The 19,387-nt window shown below is 45.5% G+C and overlaps 1 protein-coding gene across 1 annotated transcript in view; it reads left to right on the forward strand.

Annotated features, from left to right (window-relative positions):
• The window catches only part of LOC138491470 (phospholipid scramblase 2-like), a 393,847-nt gene extending 383,535 nt beyond the window's left edge, over nucleotides 1-10,312 (forward strand). Inside the window, exon 10 of the mRNA XM_069617985.1 lies at nucleotides 7,025-10,312. Coding sequence (XP_069474086.1) covers nucleotides 7,025-7,072 — 48 coding nt within the window. The 3' untranslated portion in view covers nucleotides 7,073-10,312. The remainder of the gene's footprint in view (nucleotides 1-7,024) is intronic.
• The last annotated feature ends 9,075 nt before the right edge of the window (nucleotides 10,313-19,387 follow it).

Consider the following 19,387-nt stretch of genomic DNA (forward strand, 5'->3'; position numbering starts at 1 on the left):
TAGTAGGGCGGACGGGTCCGCCGCGAATAACGCTGGCGTAAACCCACTCCGCCAGGGTCGTAATGAGGGCCAATGACTTATTCCAATTGCAATCAGTATGAGTGTTCCAATAATGATTTGTTTTCACTTCAATCTCAACAGTTTATCTCAACTGGGATGAGTATAAGCGTTCCAATAATGATTCCCTTATACTTCATGCAACATCAATGTCATATTTCGACTAGGACAAGTACGAGTATTCCAATAAGGATTATCTTTCCCTTCCTTTAATAGTAAAACTTTATCTCGACCGGGACGAGTATAAACATTCCAATAATGTTTCTCTTTCACTTCACTCATGATTAATGCTTTATCTTGACGGTGACGAGTATGAGCATTCCAATCATGATTCTCTTTCACTTCATTCAATATGAATATTTTATCTCGACTGGGATGAGTATGAACATTTCAATCATAAATTTTGGCCCGCCTCCCGGTCCTCCATTTCCCCCTTTACCTGCCATATTAATGGGCAACGTCACCAGGTTTATGTTTTGGCTGGCACCTTCTCTCTGGTACGCCAGAATTGCTTCCCGTGAATTCACGGCTGTTTTCCTTTCACTTTGCTTTCCATGCAAATTCTCTGGTTTCTTGCTCACTGGCAGCTTGAGCTTCAAGTTAGGCAGAGCAGTCTCAGCATTATGCGTGAAGATGTATTAGTAGAAGGTTTCTTAGGGATTTCCTCACAGGAACAGGAGTCCTTGTCCCCAAAGGGGGAGTCTCCCCCAGTGAGGTCCCACTTGCTTTGACCCCTAGGGAGGGTGTTGTGGAGAGGGCTCACCTCCCTACCCGCACAGGGGGGCTCCCTCCTGGGGAGAAGGGACAAACTCCCTTGATTCATCACAACTGTCAGCAATCTAATCAGTCTTTGGTCTCTGTTAATTGCCCCTCCCATGCACTTAGGGTAATTGTGTTGAAGCAGCCAAGGCACAAACATGTATGAAGTTATGTGGAGGTGTCAGACAACAGTGTAACCATTTTGTTTTTATTTTGAATAATACGAATGTCTGCTCTAACTCATAGAAATAACATTTTAGCTTCAAGTATGTAAGTACTAAGTAGAAGCAGTTAAGTAGTCACTGTGAAGGACCATCATATTCAGGGCCCCATTATGGCTTGGGTGGATTGTTTTCCAGATTATCACCAGAACAAATACAGTAAATCTGTCCAGTTACAGAAATCCTAATTTTATGGCAGTAATGTGTGTGGATTCAGTGAAATGCTGACACCAGTATATCAGTCAATCTACATGTATTGTAATTGAAAAGAATCCATGTTCATCCTCATCTTTAGAAGAAAAATTGATTATCTATAGTAGCAGATCATACTGCTTTGCTCCAATTTCTTTTGATGCACGAAATGATCATATCTAACAGTTTCATGAATAACATGGGAAATGTGGTAAGTATCTGGGCATCAGAGTTGCCCCACTTTCCACACCATTGTTTTCCCGTTAAAAGTGGTTTTCCCTTTATCAATAGCAAATCCCTGTCTGCAGTTGTTTCAAATCATTGTGGGCATTTTCCAATTTTTACCTCCACCTCTACGGATGTCAAAAATTGGTGTTTGTTTAAGGGTGTACTGCAACCTGTGACCAAGTGGTATTTACCATTAGCCATTAGCAGTATTCCATTGGAATGCTGCCACAATTAATACACCTGAGCCTGGTATGTGTTGACTTCTAAAACATGCCACCTGTTCTACTGTTAGCACTATTACTATGAGGAGGCCATCAGGGAACACTCTTTTTAGTTTTGGCTATTAGGTGATTAGAGTATAGCTAGGGAGAAATGGCATATGAGGAAGGACACATAGTTTGTAGGTGTTGTTTTTTTTAATTTACCCACCCCTTGACTGCCCATGGCCATGGTAATCTGTATGGCCAGTCCCACCCACATACTCATGGGTTCTCAGGCTTGCCTTAGCTTGCTTGCTTTTTCAAGCCTTACCATCAAACGTTGTGCTCAAAGTCCTGCTAGTAAATGATTTAATTGGAGGTGTACATTAAAATTGTTCTTTTATAACAAACTTAATACCAGAGATTGGTTTTTAAGCATGGGATCGGGATTCAAAATTGTGTTGCGCTGTGCTGTCTTGCTTCCAAGACAAATGTGTTGCCCCTGAGCTATCCCCCTCACAATGCTCTACTGGTGTAATAAAAATGTCTGCCTTCAGCCACTCAATTTATAAGCACTATTCATGTCCTTCAATGAAGTCCTCTTAAAAACAAGTATTGGAAAAGCAACAGTTGTCACTTCTATTAGGCATTTGCCAGGCACTGCTATTACATGCCAGGTAGTCACTCACACCATTTTGCAGCTGCTACCATTGATGTCAAATTAATACGCCTACTGCAGTGCCTGGCAAATGCTTCCATGTGCCTACACAAAAATCTAAACTGTTGGCACTAGCCAATGCTTGTTTTAATTGTGAAGGATACAGTCATTTTCCTTATCACTGGTGTGAACTAAATTTCTCACATTTATTTGTATATATTTATACTTATTGCTAACATTTCCTGACACCAAGCTTCTCCAATTCCATCTAAACTCAAAATTGAGAATTTTGGCAATGGATTCAGATGGATTAATTTGTACACAGAAAATCCCCTAATAAAAAAAATTACAGATTTAAATCACAAACAGAAGACCTGTATAGAACAGCGAGAAGAGGAAGAAGTCCAACGCCTTTATCAAATAAGAGCTCGAGGACCAATGGCTCATCATCAGACGGACTCTCTGCAACTGTCCGCCTGAGACATTTTACAAAGACCGACGAGAGAGTGGAGCATAGAGAAGACCTCAGACAAAAATATGACTCTGAATGGTACCAAGGACACCTTACAACTCCCCGTACCCACAATCAAGATCGAGGAGCATCCCCGTTCAATGACAGGACCTCAAGAAAAACTACAAAGAAGACCCCGATTCATCTCGAAAATCCAACTAAGAAAGATAAATGGAACTGGTTTCATAGTGTCTTAACCTCGGGGGTGAAGAGATAGCAACCATCTGGGGATGCAAAGTCGGCGCCACTCGCATCCCAATCGTCTCAGCGAATACCCTTGAAAGAAACTTTAAGTATAGCATCATGGAACACTAGAGGTCATGTTCATCTTACCAAGTCCGACAGCCAGGATCTGAGCTCCTATGACATTCTATGCCTTCAAGAAACGTGGTTGAGTGAAAAACCGGCCCTCGATGGGTTTTGCATTGAAATATCTCCGGCCTTCAAAGGGCCCTTGGGTCGACCCTCGTCGGGTTTATTAACAGCTACCCGCATAGGATCCGGGATTTCCATCACAAAGGTCATAACGCGCAGCTACGAAATTCTGGCCGTTATGACCACGTGGAACCCTGAAACTCAAACGACCAAGCTCAGAACACAGGACTCGGTAGCGATTATAAACGTTTACTGGAACCCTCAAAAGACCTCAATAATAAACATGTGCGAGAAAGTGACCAATACCATCGATGAAATCGCTATCAAATACAAATCCTCAAACATTTTGATCTGCGGGGACCTCAACGCGAATTGCATAATATCTAGATCGCCTGAAAGAAAACAAGCTATTAACTCTTCTGCTTTAAATAGAGGACTGGCGTGGAGCGCAATTATGAAATCCCGAAATCTTTTCAATTCCGCCACTGCAACAGATTCGGATGCCTTGATACCAACTTGGGAACATGGCATGTCTTCAGCCACTCTTGACTACATCTTTGTCTCCGAACCTGTATATTTCAACATAGTCTCATTCAACGTTGTTAAAACGAAGTACAGTGATCATAACTTACTAAATATTACATGCAGAAACAAAGGGAGAAATTTGAAATTCTGTGCACCACCATCAATTGAGACAAACTCGCCTCCGCATGATTGCTTCAGATGTTTGCAAGCTTACAGATCCATTTACCAGCTTAATGTCTGACCCCGCATCGCAAAACGGTTTGGCCAGATCGAGCTATATTCCACTTCTTCTTGCATTCGAAAAACCCAAGAAGAACCTCAACAACCAAAGTAATCAGCACACCCATGAGTATAATGCGACTTTGGTTACCAAACGCAAACTTCTAAGATAAATAAAAAGGGAGGCAGTAACTCTGAATCTAGCAACCCATTGGGACATTCTGAAAGTAGAAACAAGAAACTACAAGCAATGGTTGAGAAACTCAAGATCCCTCCTATACCAATCGGATGCCGAAGAGATGCTGAAGGTTCTCTCCAACAAAAAAACCCGTGACTTTTGGTCGCTTATCAACAAACCAAATAGGCTCCCAAATTCACACATGATTAATCCAGTTTCCGAAGAAAAATGGCCCACACATTTTCTGAATCTGTTTGAATCAGCAGAAGGCAACGAAGATGAAATCATGCGACCAAAGGACCCTGTGTGGGTGGACCAGACTGACATCGGTGATATCAAATCCATAATCAGGAAACTGAAGTCGTCAAGAGCACCCAGGCGCGACGGGCTGGCGAACTGTGATTTAAAACAACACCCGGACGAGTGGTCAAATCTCATCAGTTCAATTTTCAAAGTTTGTAGAGAAAGAAGAATGATTCCAGACTCATGGACGAAAGCCGTGATCTTTCCGATTTTCAAAAAAGGAGCCAGAGAAGATCCCTTGAACTATCGGCCAATAGCCCTTCTTGACGTCATCGGAAAGGTTTTTGCTTCCATCCTTCTGTCACATTTCCGGAAATGGGCTCTCACTTCTATGTGCTCCGATCCCCTGCAAACATGATTCCAGAAAAATGCGAGCACCAGTGGCAACATAATGTGCTTGAATCTGTTTAAGGAAAGAGTTTTGACAGGAGCACCTCAGATTTTTCTAGCATTTGTCGATCTGTCCCAAGCTTTCGACAGAGTGGATAGACCGAAACTGTGGTCCAAACTTAGGAGAAGGCAGTGTCCAGAAAGCATTTTGGAACCCATAATCTGTCTCCATACCAACACCAGCATAAAAGTCAGTCTAAACAATCAAGGTTTAATTTCGAACTCTATATCGACCTTTCGTGAAGTGAAGCAAGGTTGCCCTCGGCACCAGCCCTGTTTTCTCGGAGATTTCAAAGACAGCCAAAGTAAGATCAGGTCATTTCCACCAAAAATAGGCTCCACAAGGGTCCCGAGACTTCTGTATGCGGACGACCTGAAATTACTTGACCTCACTCAGGTCGGTCTGCAACGTCAACTCGACAACCTCTCATCCTACATTAACGAAAACAATCTGGGGATAAATAAATCAAAAACAAAAATAATGATCTTGCAAAAACCAGGAAGCAAAAAGAAAGATCGCTTTCAATGGCACCTCAATGAGACAATAATCGAAGTGGTTGACTCATTTAAATATCTTGGAGTCCAACTTGATAGCACTAAGAAATCCCGCAACATGCAAGCTTTTCTGTGGTCTAAGGCAAAGAATCTAGCCTCATAACAGAGCAGTTGACCGAAAATATGGCAAATTTTCACTCCAACCGGTGATCAGTTTCTACAAGGCCAAGATTATCCCCTCACTGATTTACGGCATGGATGCAACATCTTCAATCCCTCCACAACTTTGGCAGGGTTTCATCTGGATAGCGGTGCTGGGCCTAATTAACTCCACAGCGGTAGCACCGATAAGACGAGAACTCGGTCTCGTATCCCTGAAAGCAGTGGTGGACCACAGTACTCTACAGCTATATAGGAAACTCATCCATCCTGAGAGTCTGGAAATCTATCATATGATAGCTGAAGAAATTGAAAAAGGCAACAACCACTCAATGAATCTGTGGACCGCGGATCAAAAACTAAAGCTCGAGACAATCGCCTGTACCGAAGAAGAACTGAAGAACAACCCGAAAAGGATAAAAACAAAACTGGAATGTTGGGACTGGATTAATACTATTGAAAAAGCAACATCTAATAAACTATTATCCCATCTTCCAACGAGCATAAACAAACTGAAAGAACCAATGGTATACTGTAAAAGATACCCCAGCAAATCATTGATGAGAACCTTTTTGAAAGCCCGTCTTAACGTTCTACCGACACAAGAAATTCTAGCGATCAGAGCCGGCTCAAAAGAAAAAACTTGCAGACTCTGTCAAAACTCTGAAGAGATTGAATCGATAAGACACCTGCTGATGTTCTGCCCTGCCCTGCACCAAGCCAGGATGGCCTATTTCAGTCCTCTGACGGTCACCTCTTTTGCTGGCAATGAAACTATCTGGTGAAATCGCCTTATTACAGGCGAAAAGACTCAATGGCACACGGCAACTGCAAGACTTCTGAACCTGGCAATGGAAAGGACAAAATCGAACATGGACTTCGGGTCCTCGCCTACGTAATCAACAAAGACTGTGGGACATACCACAAATTTACAAACTGTCGTCTCGTCTGTGAGATCATCGCGAATTGTGTTGAGTGGAAATCGCTCGCTCTTGTAAAAATCTGTTTCTTTTTGATTATATACAAGTAAATTAAAAACATTTTAAAAAGTGTAATATTTCATGTTTGATCCACATCTACGATAATATTATGCATTTTACATTTCATGGCTTCCTTTTTTCCGAGCTGAAACTGTATATTTCCTATTTCAATGCGCGGTCCTTCCGAGTTTGGCAGTATTCCCACAGGGTTTTTTCTTGAAATCACCACCAAAATTCATTAGCAATGCTCTGTCGGGTGGAATTGCTGCCCGATTACAAGTGCCTCCATGGTGGAGGATTTACCTCCATCTACGGGTTACATAAGTGCAGAATTTGGTGGTCCAGATAAACTAGCAGTAATGTCATTAATGCCAAAAAAGGGGTTGGTAACAGAATTTTGCCCAAAATTGTACTGCGCTGCCAAACTCGTAACGACCCCTAATGTCTTTTCTGCGTACATTGTCAATATTTTTGCAACAGCAATGAGTGTTGGATTTTAAGCATATTTTAATGCAATGATACATATTGCCTTAAAACTGTAGCTCACTAACAATATTTGCATTTTTCCTCCTAGGACTTCATGTTTTTTGAGCACTCACAGAACAATCTTCATGCCTTATAGAAACAAGTGACAGCACGCATTCCTATTCAAAAGCTATGACCTGACGCTGTTCAGGATATACTGGGAATTCTTTCGGCCTATTGAGAGTTGTGCGTGATTGCATAAGACATTTTATGGTCATAGAGGGTAATAGAAAAATGTATACAGTCATTCAGTTACCAAAGAGTGTATGTACATATTTAAAACTGTGTTTTTCTTACCACTTTTTATATTTTAACATTCCAGTCGGTTGAAATACACTGTTCTCTGTGTTCTTATCCTCCTCATTTGTTAACAGTTCCTCATCCCCACATGTTTCCTTATTTTCTCTGCTAGCCCTTAAGCTCAGTATTAACCTGCCTCTCCCTCTAGGGTCAACTGCTCACTCCTTCTTCCAACTCGTTTCCCTCCCATTCTCAATTTTTGACTCTTGTTGTGCCATATTCATTTACTCTTTAGGAGCTCAAATAAATTCATTTTAACAGCGAAATTATCAAATAATTGGCCCCTACTAACTAGTCATGAATGGCATTCACATCAACTTTTAAATATATCCTGGACAATATCATTGACAATACCTTGATTCTGCCGAGTTTAAATCATCATTGAATTTTCTTCAAATTGCAAGGAAATCTGATCACTTGAGGGCTACATTGTCTGGCAGGCTCAGCAATTAGCTAGCATGTTACTTTAAAGTTCAAATTATGACATCATATTTGTGAAGAACAACACAAATATCATGAGCATAATATAATTGTCTTACTATGTTTCATATCAGGAGCAGGTATATGTACTGAGGTTTCATAACACTGACGATTCAAGAACGTCAGTTCCATTATCCCAAGCTAGTGTGTGTTCTTAGCCACAGCCAAGTTACTAGAATGTTCTCTGCAAAATAAGATTTGAGATAAAGGCACTCCACAGGGAATGTAACCCCTCTGCCTACACAAGCTCCTTGAAACTAAGTTGTCTTTGTCCATGGTCATGGCTGTGCAATGTTTGCATAGATCAATATTTTCTCCACCCCGCCAAGAACCACAGCTCGGGCTAAAGTTTAAGCCATCACTGACTGCATTCACACAATGGTACTCATGTGATCTTCAAGTCTCAGATTCTTAGCCACCCTGCTTTTGAATTTGTCCTTGATTTTAGGCATTTAACAAGCATGCATATAGAGTTGGGAAGTAGCTGAGACCTTCAGATAGTAAGGAAGGCGATAACATGTATGGTACTAATACGTTCTGATAAAGGGTTAGTTTGTAAGGCAATAAGGGTAAACATGCAGAACACCTTACTAAGGAGAATATATTAGTTTGACAAGTTCTTAAATGGAGAGTGACTTGACTATTAAGCTAGAGTTTTTGTGCATTTTCTCAAAGAAAAAGCTCTTGAGGTCCCGTCTGAATTGCAGCAGAGAAGGGATAACTTTCAGTTTGAAAGAGAAGGAGGTTATACAGACTGGGACATGTGTTTTGGACTGCACTTCCCATCACCCCTAACCAGCATAATCAATGATAATGGGCGTTGGAGTCCAAAACACATTGCGGGCTGCAGGTTTAGACTTCCATTCTACCATCTGGGAGTAAAGATTTAGTAGCGTTTTGGCTTGTTTCTAGTTTTGGAATTCCAGTTTAGTGATGGAGTGGATCCTTCTGTTGTGTAGTCTAATTCAGCCAAAAAGCTTCTATACGTCTGTGACAGGGGTTTTGGTGAGTTCATCATCACCACTTACATGGTGATGCAGCATGACATGGAAAGGATGTCGGCTTGTAGGGCACGATACAGGATTTTCATCACGGCTGAGATGTGTTGAAGAAAGTGCTCAAGGCATTTCTAGCATTTAGCTGGCACAGCCTAGGTATTTTTAATCTTGTGCAGTATAGGTATTTGGTAGCATGTCTTTTCTCAGACAGAACTGCATGAATGAAGGAATGGTGGATGGTGTTATAAAACATTGAGTCCACTGAAGGAAGCATGGCATCAACTGACGGGTGAATCTTGGAAATGTCTTTGCTGCCAGTCATCTTTGGCTGTGGGGGAATTCAGTGATATTAATGAGGAGCAGGGATATTTTCTGTGAGTTTGAGTTTAAGGTATGCACCGGAAATCCAAAAATGGTGAGAATGAGGCAGACATGAGGTTAGTGAATGTCTCCAGATTTTTCTACTTAGTGGAATCGTTTTAGAACGTACTTAAAGGCGTTTTGTTGTGACAGTGGAGGATGCCATCAGCACAAATGCTTAAATTGACCTACTTGTTTAAAATAGAGAAAATCGAGTAGTGAGCATAATCGCACACCTCATTTCAACAGCACTTACCTTATGCAAAGTCACTAAAGATTTAAAAGTCACAAACTTTGTAATAACTGTGCCCACTTTAGGATTGTTTGACCTAGCCACCAATTACCTGCAATGAAAAGCTTTGCCAGTAATCAATATTAAAATGTACCCTTCATCCACAAATTGCGATTAGCAGTATGAGCCACATCAGACTGGCAAAATATTTGGCCATTGCCTCATGTGGCAGTGTTTCAAACGGGACAGGGTGAAAACATTCCTAATTCTGAAAGAAAGAAGATCTGATCAGGGCAATCCTTGCAGTTAAATTGTTTAGCCGCTTGATTGGAATAACACTGGCTACCCAGCCTAGGGCATGGTTTTCACTTTGGTGAGACCCAATGTGAGTTTGCATGCAATTTTTCAAGATCCCATTACATTTCTTTCTTTTAAGTACATTGGATTTTTATTATATTGAAAGTACAAATTACAAATAAATAATCTCAATGACAATAAAAAGGCAAATAATTACTGTGGCTAGAAAGTATGAATCAGTGTTAATCAAATATTATATGGTGAAAAAAGAAGTTAATTGAGATTGATAATAAAAGAAAGGAGAAAGCGAAAAAAACAGATATTCATGAATTGAAGAGATAAAGAAAGGCGTATTCACATCGATTAACATAGATAACGTTATTAATGTAATTTACATCTGGTTTAAATATGTTTTTAGTTTAACCCCTTAACTGCATGGGTATTTCCCCCCAGTGCCAGTGCCTTTTTTGGTGATTTCGGTATGTGGCCAATCAATGGCTTGTAACTTTTTTGTTACATGAGATATCTCAGCTCCTTTTTTTCCCACATGTAGGCGGTTGTAACGCCACCCAGGAATCCTAGGTTGCTGTATGGGGGTGAGAGAAAATAAGCAAAAAGGGGGAAAATGTGGTTTTTTTCAAAAAATGCCAATAAAATGATGTACAAAGAAGCCTGTGGTTTTTTCCTTGTAAGAGCTAGGAACGAATGGTTTGCTGTGCTGAGTTCCCCAATTTCCTGGCTTTCAGGAACAGGTTGAGTGGAAACAAAAGAAAATTATTTTGATGTGGTAATCAACCGTTTTGTGAGAGGTAGGCGATTTTGGCAATTTTTGCCAATTGGACATGCATGGACGGAATGGAAGAAAAGGGTAGGAAAGCCGGATTCGAGGACAGAAAGGCATATATTTCTGAAAAGTGGACAAAATTTCAAGTTTAGCAAGGGGTGATTTGCATAGGTCAGGCAACAACTAGGTAGGGGAAACTGCCATAGATTGGGGGAAAAGCGGGAAAATGACCGAAAAAAAAGGTATGTGTTGGACATGGTTGGCTTGGTACGGCAATGGCTTCTATGAATTTTGAGAAAAGCAATGCTCTGCTACATTCCCGCGACTCTTACAGTTAGGAGAGCACACATTTTTTGTAGTGTTTTACAAAACAAGCAATACCACAAGCCAAATACTGAGCCATGGTACACAGGAGTTTTACGCTCACGGCCTGAACAGACGCACTTAGCATGTGTAAATTGGGAAAACCAATGTGGTGAGGAACAGCAAGCATACATTTTCTGAAAGAGCACAGGCAGACCTTTTCAAGGGTAGGTGACTTGTGCAGGTTACAAAAGTGTATGGTGGCTAAAGCAGCGACTAAATGTAGGTCACATTTGGGAAATGAAAGGGTTGTGAGACAAAGGGCAACAGCAAATGGGTCAAAACGTTATGAAAACCACACAAACACAACACATGGCCTACCGTCCCGCGTTCCAACAGGTGTCCCAATGAAAACGGTACCTCCCATGTGTAGGTTCACCTACCTGGCCGCCAAGACGAAAGCCTAAAACACAAGTAACATCAAGTCTGTTTTCAGACCGGAATTTCAGACGCTCTGCCGACCGGCACAACATACAGATATGGGCCTCGGGTGTCCAAGCCACCAAGGAAAACAGGGAACCCCACGTATTTCCGAAAAAATGGACACCTGTGGGAATCCGCAGAGGTATGATTTGCGCACATCGCCCCAGAATGTATTACCCAGACACCCCCGCAAAGTCAGAAATGTGGGGAAAAAAATGCATTTTCCGCACATTTTGCTCGGCGCACCCATCGAAACATGCCCCCAACAACACATGGCCTACTCTCCCGCATTCCCACAGGTGTCCCGATGAAAATGGTACCTCACATGTGTGGGTGCACCAACCTGGCCGCCAAGGGGAAAGCCTAAAACACAAGTAACCCCAAGTCTGTTTTCAGACCGGAATGTAAGACGCTCTGCCGACCGGCACAAAATACAGATATGGGCCTCGGGTGTCCAAGCCACCAAGGAAAACAGGAACCCCATGCATTTCCGAAAAGAGGACACCTGTGGGAATCCGCAGAGGTATGATTTGCGCACATCGCCCCAGACTTTATTATCCAGACACCCCAGCAATGTCCCAAATGTGGGAAAAAAAACGCATTTTCCGCACATTTCGCTCGGCGCACCCATCGAAACACGCCCCCAACAACACATGGCCTACCGTCCCGCATTCCCACTGGTGTCCCAATGAAAATGGTACCTCACATGTGTGGGTGCACCTACCTGGCCGGCAAGGGGAAAGCCTTAAACACAAGTAACACAAAGTCTGTTTTCAGAAAAGAATGTAAGACGCTCTGCCGACCGGCACAACATACAGATATGGGCCTCGGGTGTCCAAGCCACCAAGGAAAACAGGGAACCCAATGCATTTCCGAAAAGAGGACACCCGTGGGAATCCGCAGAGGTATGATTTGCGCACATCGCTCCAGAATTTATTACCCAGACACCCCCGCAAAGTCCGAAATGTGGGAAAAAAACACATTTTCTGCACATTTCGCTCGGCACACCCATCGAAACACACCCTCAACAACACATGGCCTACTGTGCCACTTTCCCACAGGTATTCTGATGAAAACGGTACCTCACATGTGTGGGTGCACGTACTTGGCCGCCAAGGGGAAAGCCTAAAACACAAGTAACCCCAATTCTGTTTTCAGACTGGAATTTCAGACGCTCTGCCAACCGGCACAACATACAGATATGGGCCTCGGGTGATCAAGCCACCCAGGAAAAGAGGGAACCCAATGCATTTACGAAAAGAGGACACCCGTGGGAATCCGCAGAGGTATGATTTGCGCACATCGCCCCAGAATTTATTACCCAGACACCCCCACAAAAATCAGAAATGTGGTAAAAAAACACTTTTTCTGCACATTTTGCTCAGCGTACCCATCGAAACACCCCCCCAACAACACAAGGCCTATTGTCCCACGTTCCTACAGGTGTCCCGATGAAAGTGGTACCTTACATATGTGGGTGCACCTACCTGGCCGCCAAGGGGAAAGCCTAAAACACAAGTAACCCCAAGTCTGTTTTCAGACTGGAATTTCAGACGCTCTGCCGACCGGCACAAAATACAGATATGGGCCTCGGTGTCCAAGCCACCAATGAAAACAGGGAACCCCATGCATTTCCGAAAAGAGGACACCCGTGGGAATCCGCAGACGTATGATTTGTGCACATCGCCCCAGAATGTATTACCCAGACACCCCCGCAAAGTCACAAATGTGGGGAAAAAAATGCATTTTCAGCATATTTCGCTCAGCGCACCCATCGAAACATGCCCCCAACAACACATGTCCTACTCTCCCGCGTTCCCACAGATGTCCTGATGAAAACGGTACCTCACATGTGTGGGTGCACCTACCTGGCTGCCAAGGGGAAAGCATAAAACACAAGTAACCCCAAGTCTATTTTCAGACCGGAATGTCAGACGCTCTGCCGACCGGCACAACATACAGATATCGGCCTCGGGTGTCCAAGCCACCAAGGAAAACAGGGAACCCCATGCATTTCCAAAAAGAGGACACCCTTGGGAATCCGCAGAGGTATGATTTGCGCACATCGCCCCAGAATATATTACCTAGACACCCCCGCAAATTCCAAAATGTGGAGAAAAAAACGCATTTTCTGGACATTTCGCTCGGCGCACCCATTGAAACACGCCCCCAACAACACATGGCCTACCGTCCCGCGTTCCCAAAGGTGTCCCGATGAAAACGGTACCTCACATGAGTTGGTGCACCTACCTGGCCGCCAAGGGGAAAGCCTAAAACACAAGTAACCCCAAGTCTGTTTTCAGACCGGAATGTCAGACGCTCTGCCGACCGACACAACATACAGATATGGGCCTCGGGTGTCCAAGCCACCAAGATAAACAGGGAACCCCATGCATTTCTGAAAAGAAGACACCCGTGGGAATCCGCAGAGGTATGATTTGCAGACATCGCTCCAGAATTTATTACCCAGACACCCCTGCAAAGTCTGAAATGTGGGGAAAAAACACATTTTCCGCTAATTTCACTCGGCGCACCCATCGAAACACACCCCAACAACACATGGCCTACCGTACCGCGTTCCCACAGGTGTCCCGATGAAAACGGTACCTCACATGAGTTGGTGCACCTACCTGGCCGCCAAGGGGAAAGCCTAAAACACAGGTAACCCAAGTCTGTTTTCAGACCGGAATGTCAGACGCTCTGCCGACCGACACAACATACAGATATGGGCCTCGGGTGTCCAAGCCACCAAGGAAAACAGGGAACCCCATGCATTTCCGAAAAGAAGACACCCTTGGGAATCCGCAGAGGTATGATTTGCGCACATCGCCCCAGAATATATTACCTAGACACCCCCGCAAATTCCAAAATGTGGGGAAAAAAACGCATTTTCTGGACATTTCGCTCGGCGCACCCATTGAAACACACCCTCAACAACACATGGCCTACTGTGCCACTTTCCCACAGGTATTCTGATGAAAACGGTACCTCACATGTGTGGGTGCACGTACTTGGCCGCCAAGGGGAAAGCCTAAAACACAAGTAACCCCAATTCTGTTTTCAGACTGGAATTTCAGACGCTCTGCCAACCGGCACAACATACAGATATGGGCCTCGGGTGATCAAGCCACCCAGGAAAAGAGGGAACCCAATGCATTTACGAAAAGAGGACACCCGTGGGAATCCGCAGAGGTATGATTTGCGCACATCGCCCCAGAATTTATTACCCAGACACCCCCACAAAAATCAGAAATGTGGTAAAAAAACACTTTTTCTGCACATTTTGCTCAGCGTACCCATCGAAACACCCCCCCAACAACACAAGGCCTATTGTCCCACGTTCCTACAGGTGTCCCGATGAAAGTGGTACCTTACATATGTGGGTGCACCTACCTGGCCGCCAAGGGGAAAGCCTAAAACACAAGTAACCCCAAGTCTGTTTTCAGACTGGAATTTCAGACGCTCTGCCGACCGGCACAAAATACAGATATGGGCCTCGGTGTCCAAGCCACCAATGAAAACAGGGAACCCCATGCATTTCCGAAAAGAGGACACCCGTGGGAATCCGCAGACGTATGATTTGTGCACATCGCCCCAGAATGTATTACCCAGACACCCCCGCAAAGTCACAAATGTGGGGAAAAAAATGCATTTTCAGCATATTTCGCTCAGCGCACCCATCGAAACATGCCCCCAACAACACATGTCCTACTCTCCCGCGTTCCCACAGATGTCCTGATGAAAACGGTACCTCACATGTGTGGGTGCACCTACCTGGCTGCCAAGGGGAAAGCATAAAACACAAGTAACCCCAAGTCTATTTTCAGACCGGAATGTCAGACGCTCTGCCGACCGGCACAACATACAGATATCGGCCTCGGGTGTCCAAGCCACCAAGGAAAACAGGGAACCCCATGCATTTCCAAAAAGAGGACACCCTTGGGAATCCGCAGAGGTATGATTTGCGCACATCGCCCCAGAATATATTACCTAGACACCCCCGCAAATTCCAAAATGTGGAGAAAAAAACGCATTTTCTGGACATTTCGCTCGGCGCACCCATTGAAACACGCCCCCAACAACACATGGCCTACCGTCCCGCGTTCCCAAAGGTGTCCCGATGAAAACGGTACCTCACATGAGTTGGTGCACCTACCTGGCCGCCAAGGGGAAAGCCTAAAACACAAGTAACCCCAAGTCTGTTTTCAGACCGGAATGTCAGACGCTCTGCCGACCGACACAACATACAGATATGGGCCTCGGGTGTCCAAGCCACCAAGATAAACAGGGAACCCCATGCATTTCTGAAAAGAAGACACCCGTGGGAATCCGCAGAGGTATGATTTGCAGACATCGCTCCAGAATTTATTACCCAGACACCCCCGCAAAGTCTGAAATGTGGGGAAAAAACACATTTTCCGCTAATTTCACTCGGCGCACCCATCGAAACACACCCCAACAACACATGGCCTACCGTACCGCGTTCCCACAGGTGTCCCGATGCAAACGGTACCTCACATGAGTTGGTGCACCTACCTGGCCGCCAAGGGGAAAGCCTAAAACACAGGTAACCCAAGTCTGTTTTCAGACCGGAATGTCAGACGCTCTGCCGACCGACACAACATACAGATATGGGCCTCGGGTGTCCAAGCCACCAAGGAAAACAGGGAACCCCATGCATTTCCGAAAAGAAGACACCCTTGGGAATCCGCAGAGGTATGATTTGCGCACATCGCCCCAGAATATATTACCTAGACACCCCCGCAAATTCCAAAATGTGGGGAAAAAAACGCATTTTCTGGACATTTCGCTCGGCGCACCCATTGAAACACGCCCCCAACAACACATGGCCTACCGTCCCGCGTTCCCAAAGGTGTTCCGATGAAAACAGTACCTAACATGTGTGGGTGCACCTACCTTGCCGCCAAGGGGAAAGCCTAAAACACAAGTAACCCCAAGTCTGTTTTCAGACCAGAATGTCAGACGCTCTGCCGACCGGCACAACATACAGATATGGGCCTCGGGTGATCAAGCCACCAAGGAAAACAGGGAACCCAATGCATTTCCGAAAAGAGGACACCCGTGGGAATCCGCAGAGGTATGATTTGCGCACATCGGCCCAGAATTTATTACCCAGACACCCCCACAAAGTCCGAAATGTGGGGCGAAAAACGCATTTTCCGCAAATTTCGCTCGGCGCACCCATCGAAACACGCCCCCAACAACACATGTCCTACCGACCCGCGTTCCCTCAGATGTCCTGATGAAAACGGTACCTCACATGTGTGGGTGCACCTACCTGGCTGCCAAGGGTAAAGCATAAAACACAAGTAACCCCAAGTCTATTTTCAGACCGGAATGTCAGACGCTCTGCCGACCGGCACAACATACAGATATCGGCCTCGGGTGTCCAAGCCACCAAGGAAAACAGGGAACCCCATGCATTTCCGAAAAGAGGACACCTTTGGGAATCCGCAGAGGTATGATTTGCGCACATCGCCCCAGAATATATTACCTAGACACCCCCGCAAATTGCAAAATGTGGAGAAAAAAACGCATTTTCTGGACATTTCGCTCGGCGCACCCATTGAAACACGCCCCCAACAACACATGGCCTACCGTCCCGCGTTCCCACAGGTGTCCCGATGAAAACGGTACCTCACATGAGTTGGTGCACCTACCTGGCCGCCAAGGGGAAAGCCTAAAACACAAGTAACCCCAAGTCTGTTTTCAGACCGGAATGTCAGACGCTCTGCCGACCGACACAACATACAGATATGGGCCTCGGGTGTCCAAGCCACCAAGGAAAACAGGGAACCCCATGCATTTGCGAAAAGAGGACACCCTTGGGAATCCGCAGAGGTATGATTTGCGCACATCGCCCCAGAATATATTACCCAGACACCCCCGCAAAGTCTGAAATGTCGGGAAAAAACACATTTTCTGGACATTTCGCTCGGCGCACCCATTGAAACACGCCCCCAACAACACATGGCCTACCGTCCCGCGTTCCCAAAGGTGTCCCGATGAAAACGGTACCTCACATGAGTTGGTGCACCTACCTGGCCGCCAAGGGGAAAGCCTAAAACACAAGTAACCCCAAGTCTGTTTTCAGACCGGAATGTCAGACGCTCTCCCGACCGACACAACATACAGATATGGGCCTCGGGTGTCCAAGCCACCAAGGAAAACAGGGAACCCCATGCATTTCTGAAAAGAAGACACCCGTGGGAATCCGCAGAGGTATGATTTGCAGACATCGCTCCAGAATTTATTACCCAGACACCCCCGCAAAGTCTGAAATGTGGGGAAAAAACACATTTTCCGCACATTTCACTCGGCGCACCCATCGAAACACACCCCAACAACACATGGCCTACCGTCCCGCGTTCCCACAGGTGTCCCGATGAAAACGGTACCTCACATGAGTTGGTGCACCTACCTGGCCGCCAAGGGGAAAGCCTAAAACACAAGTAACCCAAGTCTGTTTTCAGACCGGAATGTCAGACGCTCTGCCGACCGACACAACATACAGATATGGGCCTCGGGTGTCCAAGCCACCAAGGAAAACAGGGAACCCCATGCATTTCCGAAAAGAAGACACCCTTGGGAATCCGCAACGGTATGATTTGCGCACATCGCCCCAGAATATATTACCTAGACACCCCCGCAAATTCCAAAATGTGGGGAAAAAACGCATTTTCTGGACATTTCGCTCGGCGCAACCATTGAAACACGCCCCCAACAACACATGGCCTACCGTCCCGCGTTCCCAAAGGTGTTCCGATGAAAACAGTACCTAACATGTGTGGGTGCACCTACCTTGCCGCCAAGGGGAAAGCCTAAAACACAAGTAACCCCAAGTCTGTTTTCAGACCAGAATGTCAGACGCTCTGCCGACCGGCACAACATACAGATATGGGCCTCGGGTGATCAAGCCACCAAGGAAAACAGGGAACCCAATGCATTTCCGAAAAGAGGACACCCGTGGGAATCCGCAGAGGTATGATTTGCGCACATCGGCCCAGAATTTATTACCCAGACACCCCCACAAAGTCGGAAATGTGGGAAAAAAACGCATTTTCTGCACATTTTGCTCAGCGCACCCATCGAAACACACCCCCCAACAACACATCGCCTACTGTCCCACGTTCCTACAGGTGTCCCGATGAAAACGGTACCTCACATGTGTGGGTGCACGTACTTGGCCGCCAAGGGGAAAGCCTAAAACACAAGTAACCCCAATTCTTTTTTCAGACTGGAATTTCAGACGCTCTGCCAATCGGCACAACTTACAGATATGGGCCTCGGGTGATCAAGCCACCCAGGAAAAGAGGGAACCCAATGCATTTACGAAAAGAGGACACCCGTGGGAATCCGCGGAGGTATGATTTGCGCACATCGCCCCAGAATTTATTACCCAGACACCCATGCAAAAATCAGAAATGTGGTAAAAAAAACGCTTTTTCTGCACATTTTGCTCAGCGCACCCATCAAAACACCCCCCGCCCAACAACACAAGGCCTATTGTCCCACGTTCCTACAGGTGTCCCGATGAAAGCGGTACCTTACATGTGTGGGTGCACCTACCTGGCCGCCAAGGGGAAAGCCTAAAACACAAGTAACCCCAAGTCTGTTTTCAGACCGGAATGTCATACGCTCTGCCGACCGGCACAACATACAGATATGGGCCTCGGGTGTCCAAGCCACCAAGGAAAACAGGGAACCCAATGCATTTCCGACAAGAGGACACCCCTGGGAATCCGCAGAGGTATGATTTGCCCACATCGCCCCAGAATTTATTACTCAGACACCCCCGCAAAGTCGGAAATGTGGGAAAAAAAACCATTTTCTGCACATTTTGCTCAGCGCACCCATCGAAACACCCCCCCAACAACACAAGGCCTATTGTCCCACGTTCCTACAGGTGTCCCGATGAAAGTGGTACCTTACATGTGTGGGTGCACCTACCTGGCCGCCAAGGGGAAAGCCTAAAACACAAGTAACCCCAAGTCTGTTTTCAGACCGGAATGTCATACGCTCTGCCGACCGGCACAACATACAGATATGGGCCTCGGGTGTCCAAGCCACCAAGAAAACAGGGAACCCCATGCATTTCCGAAAAGAGGACACAAGTGGGAATCCGCAGTGATATGATTTGCGCACATCGCCCCA

The sequence above is a fragment of the Ambystoma mexicanum genome, chromosome 10 (genome assembly GCF_040938575.1).
Source record: "Ambystoma mexicanum isolate Mex_15411 chromosome 10, UKY_AmexF1_1, whole genome shotgun sequence".
In the NCBI taxonomy this organism is placed as follows: Eukaryota; Metazoa; Chordata; class Amphibia; order Caudata; family Ambystomatidae; genus Ambystoma; species Ambystoma mexicanum.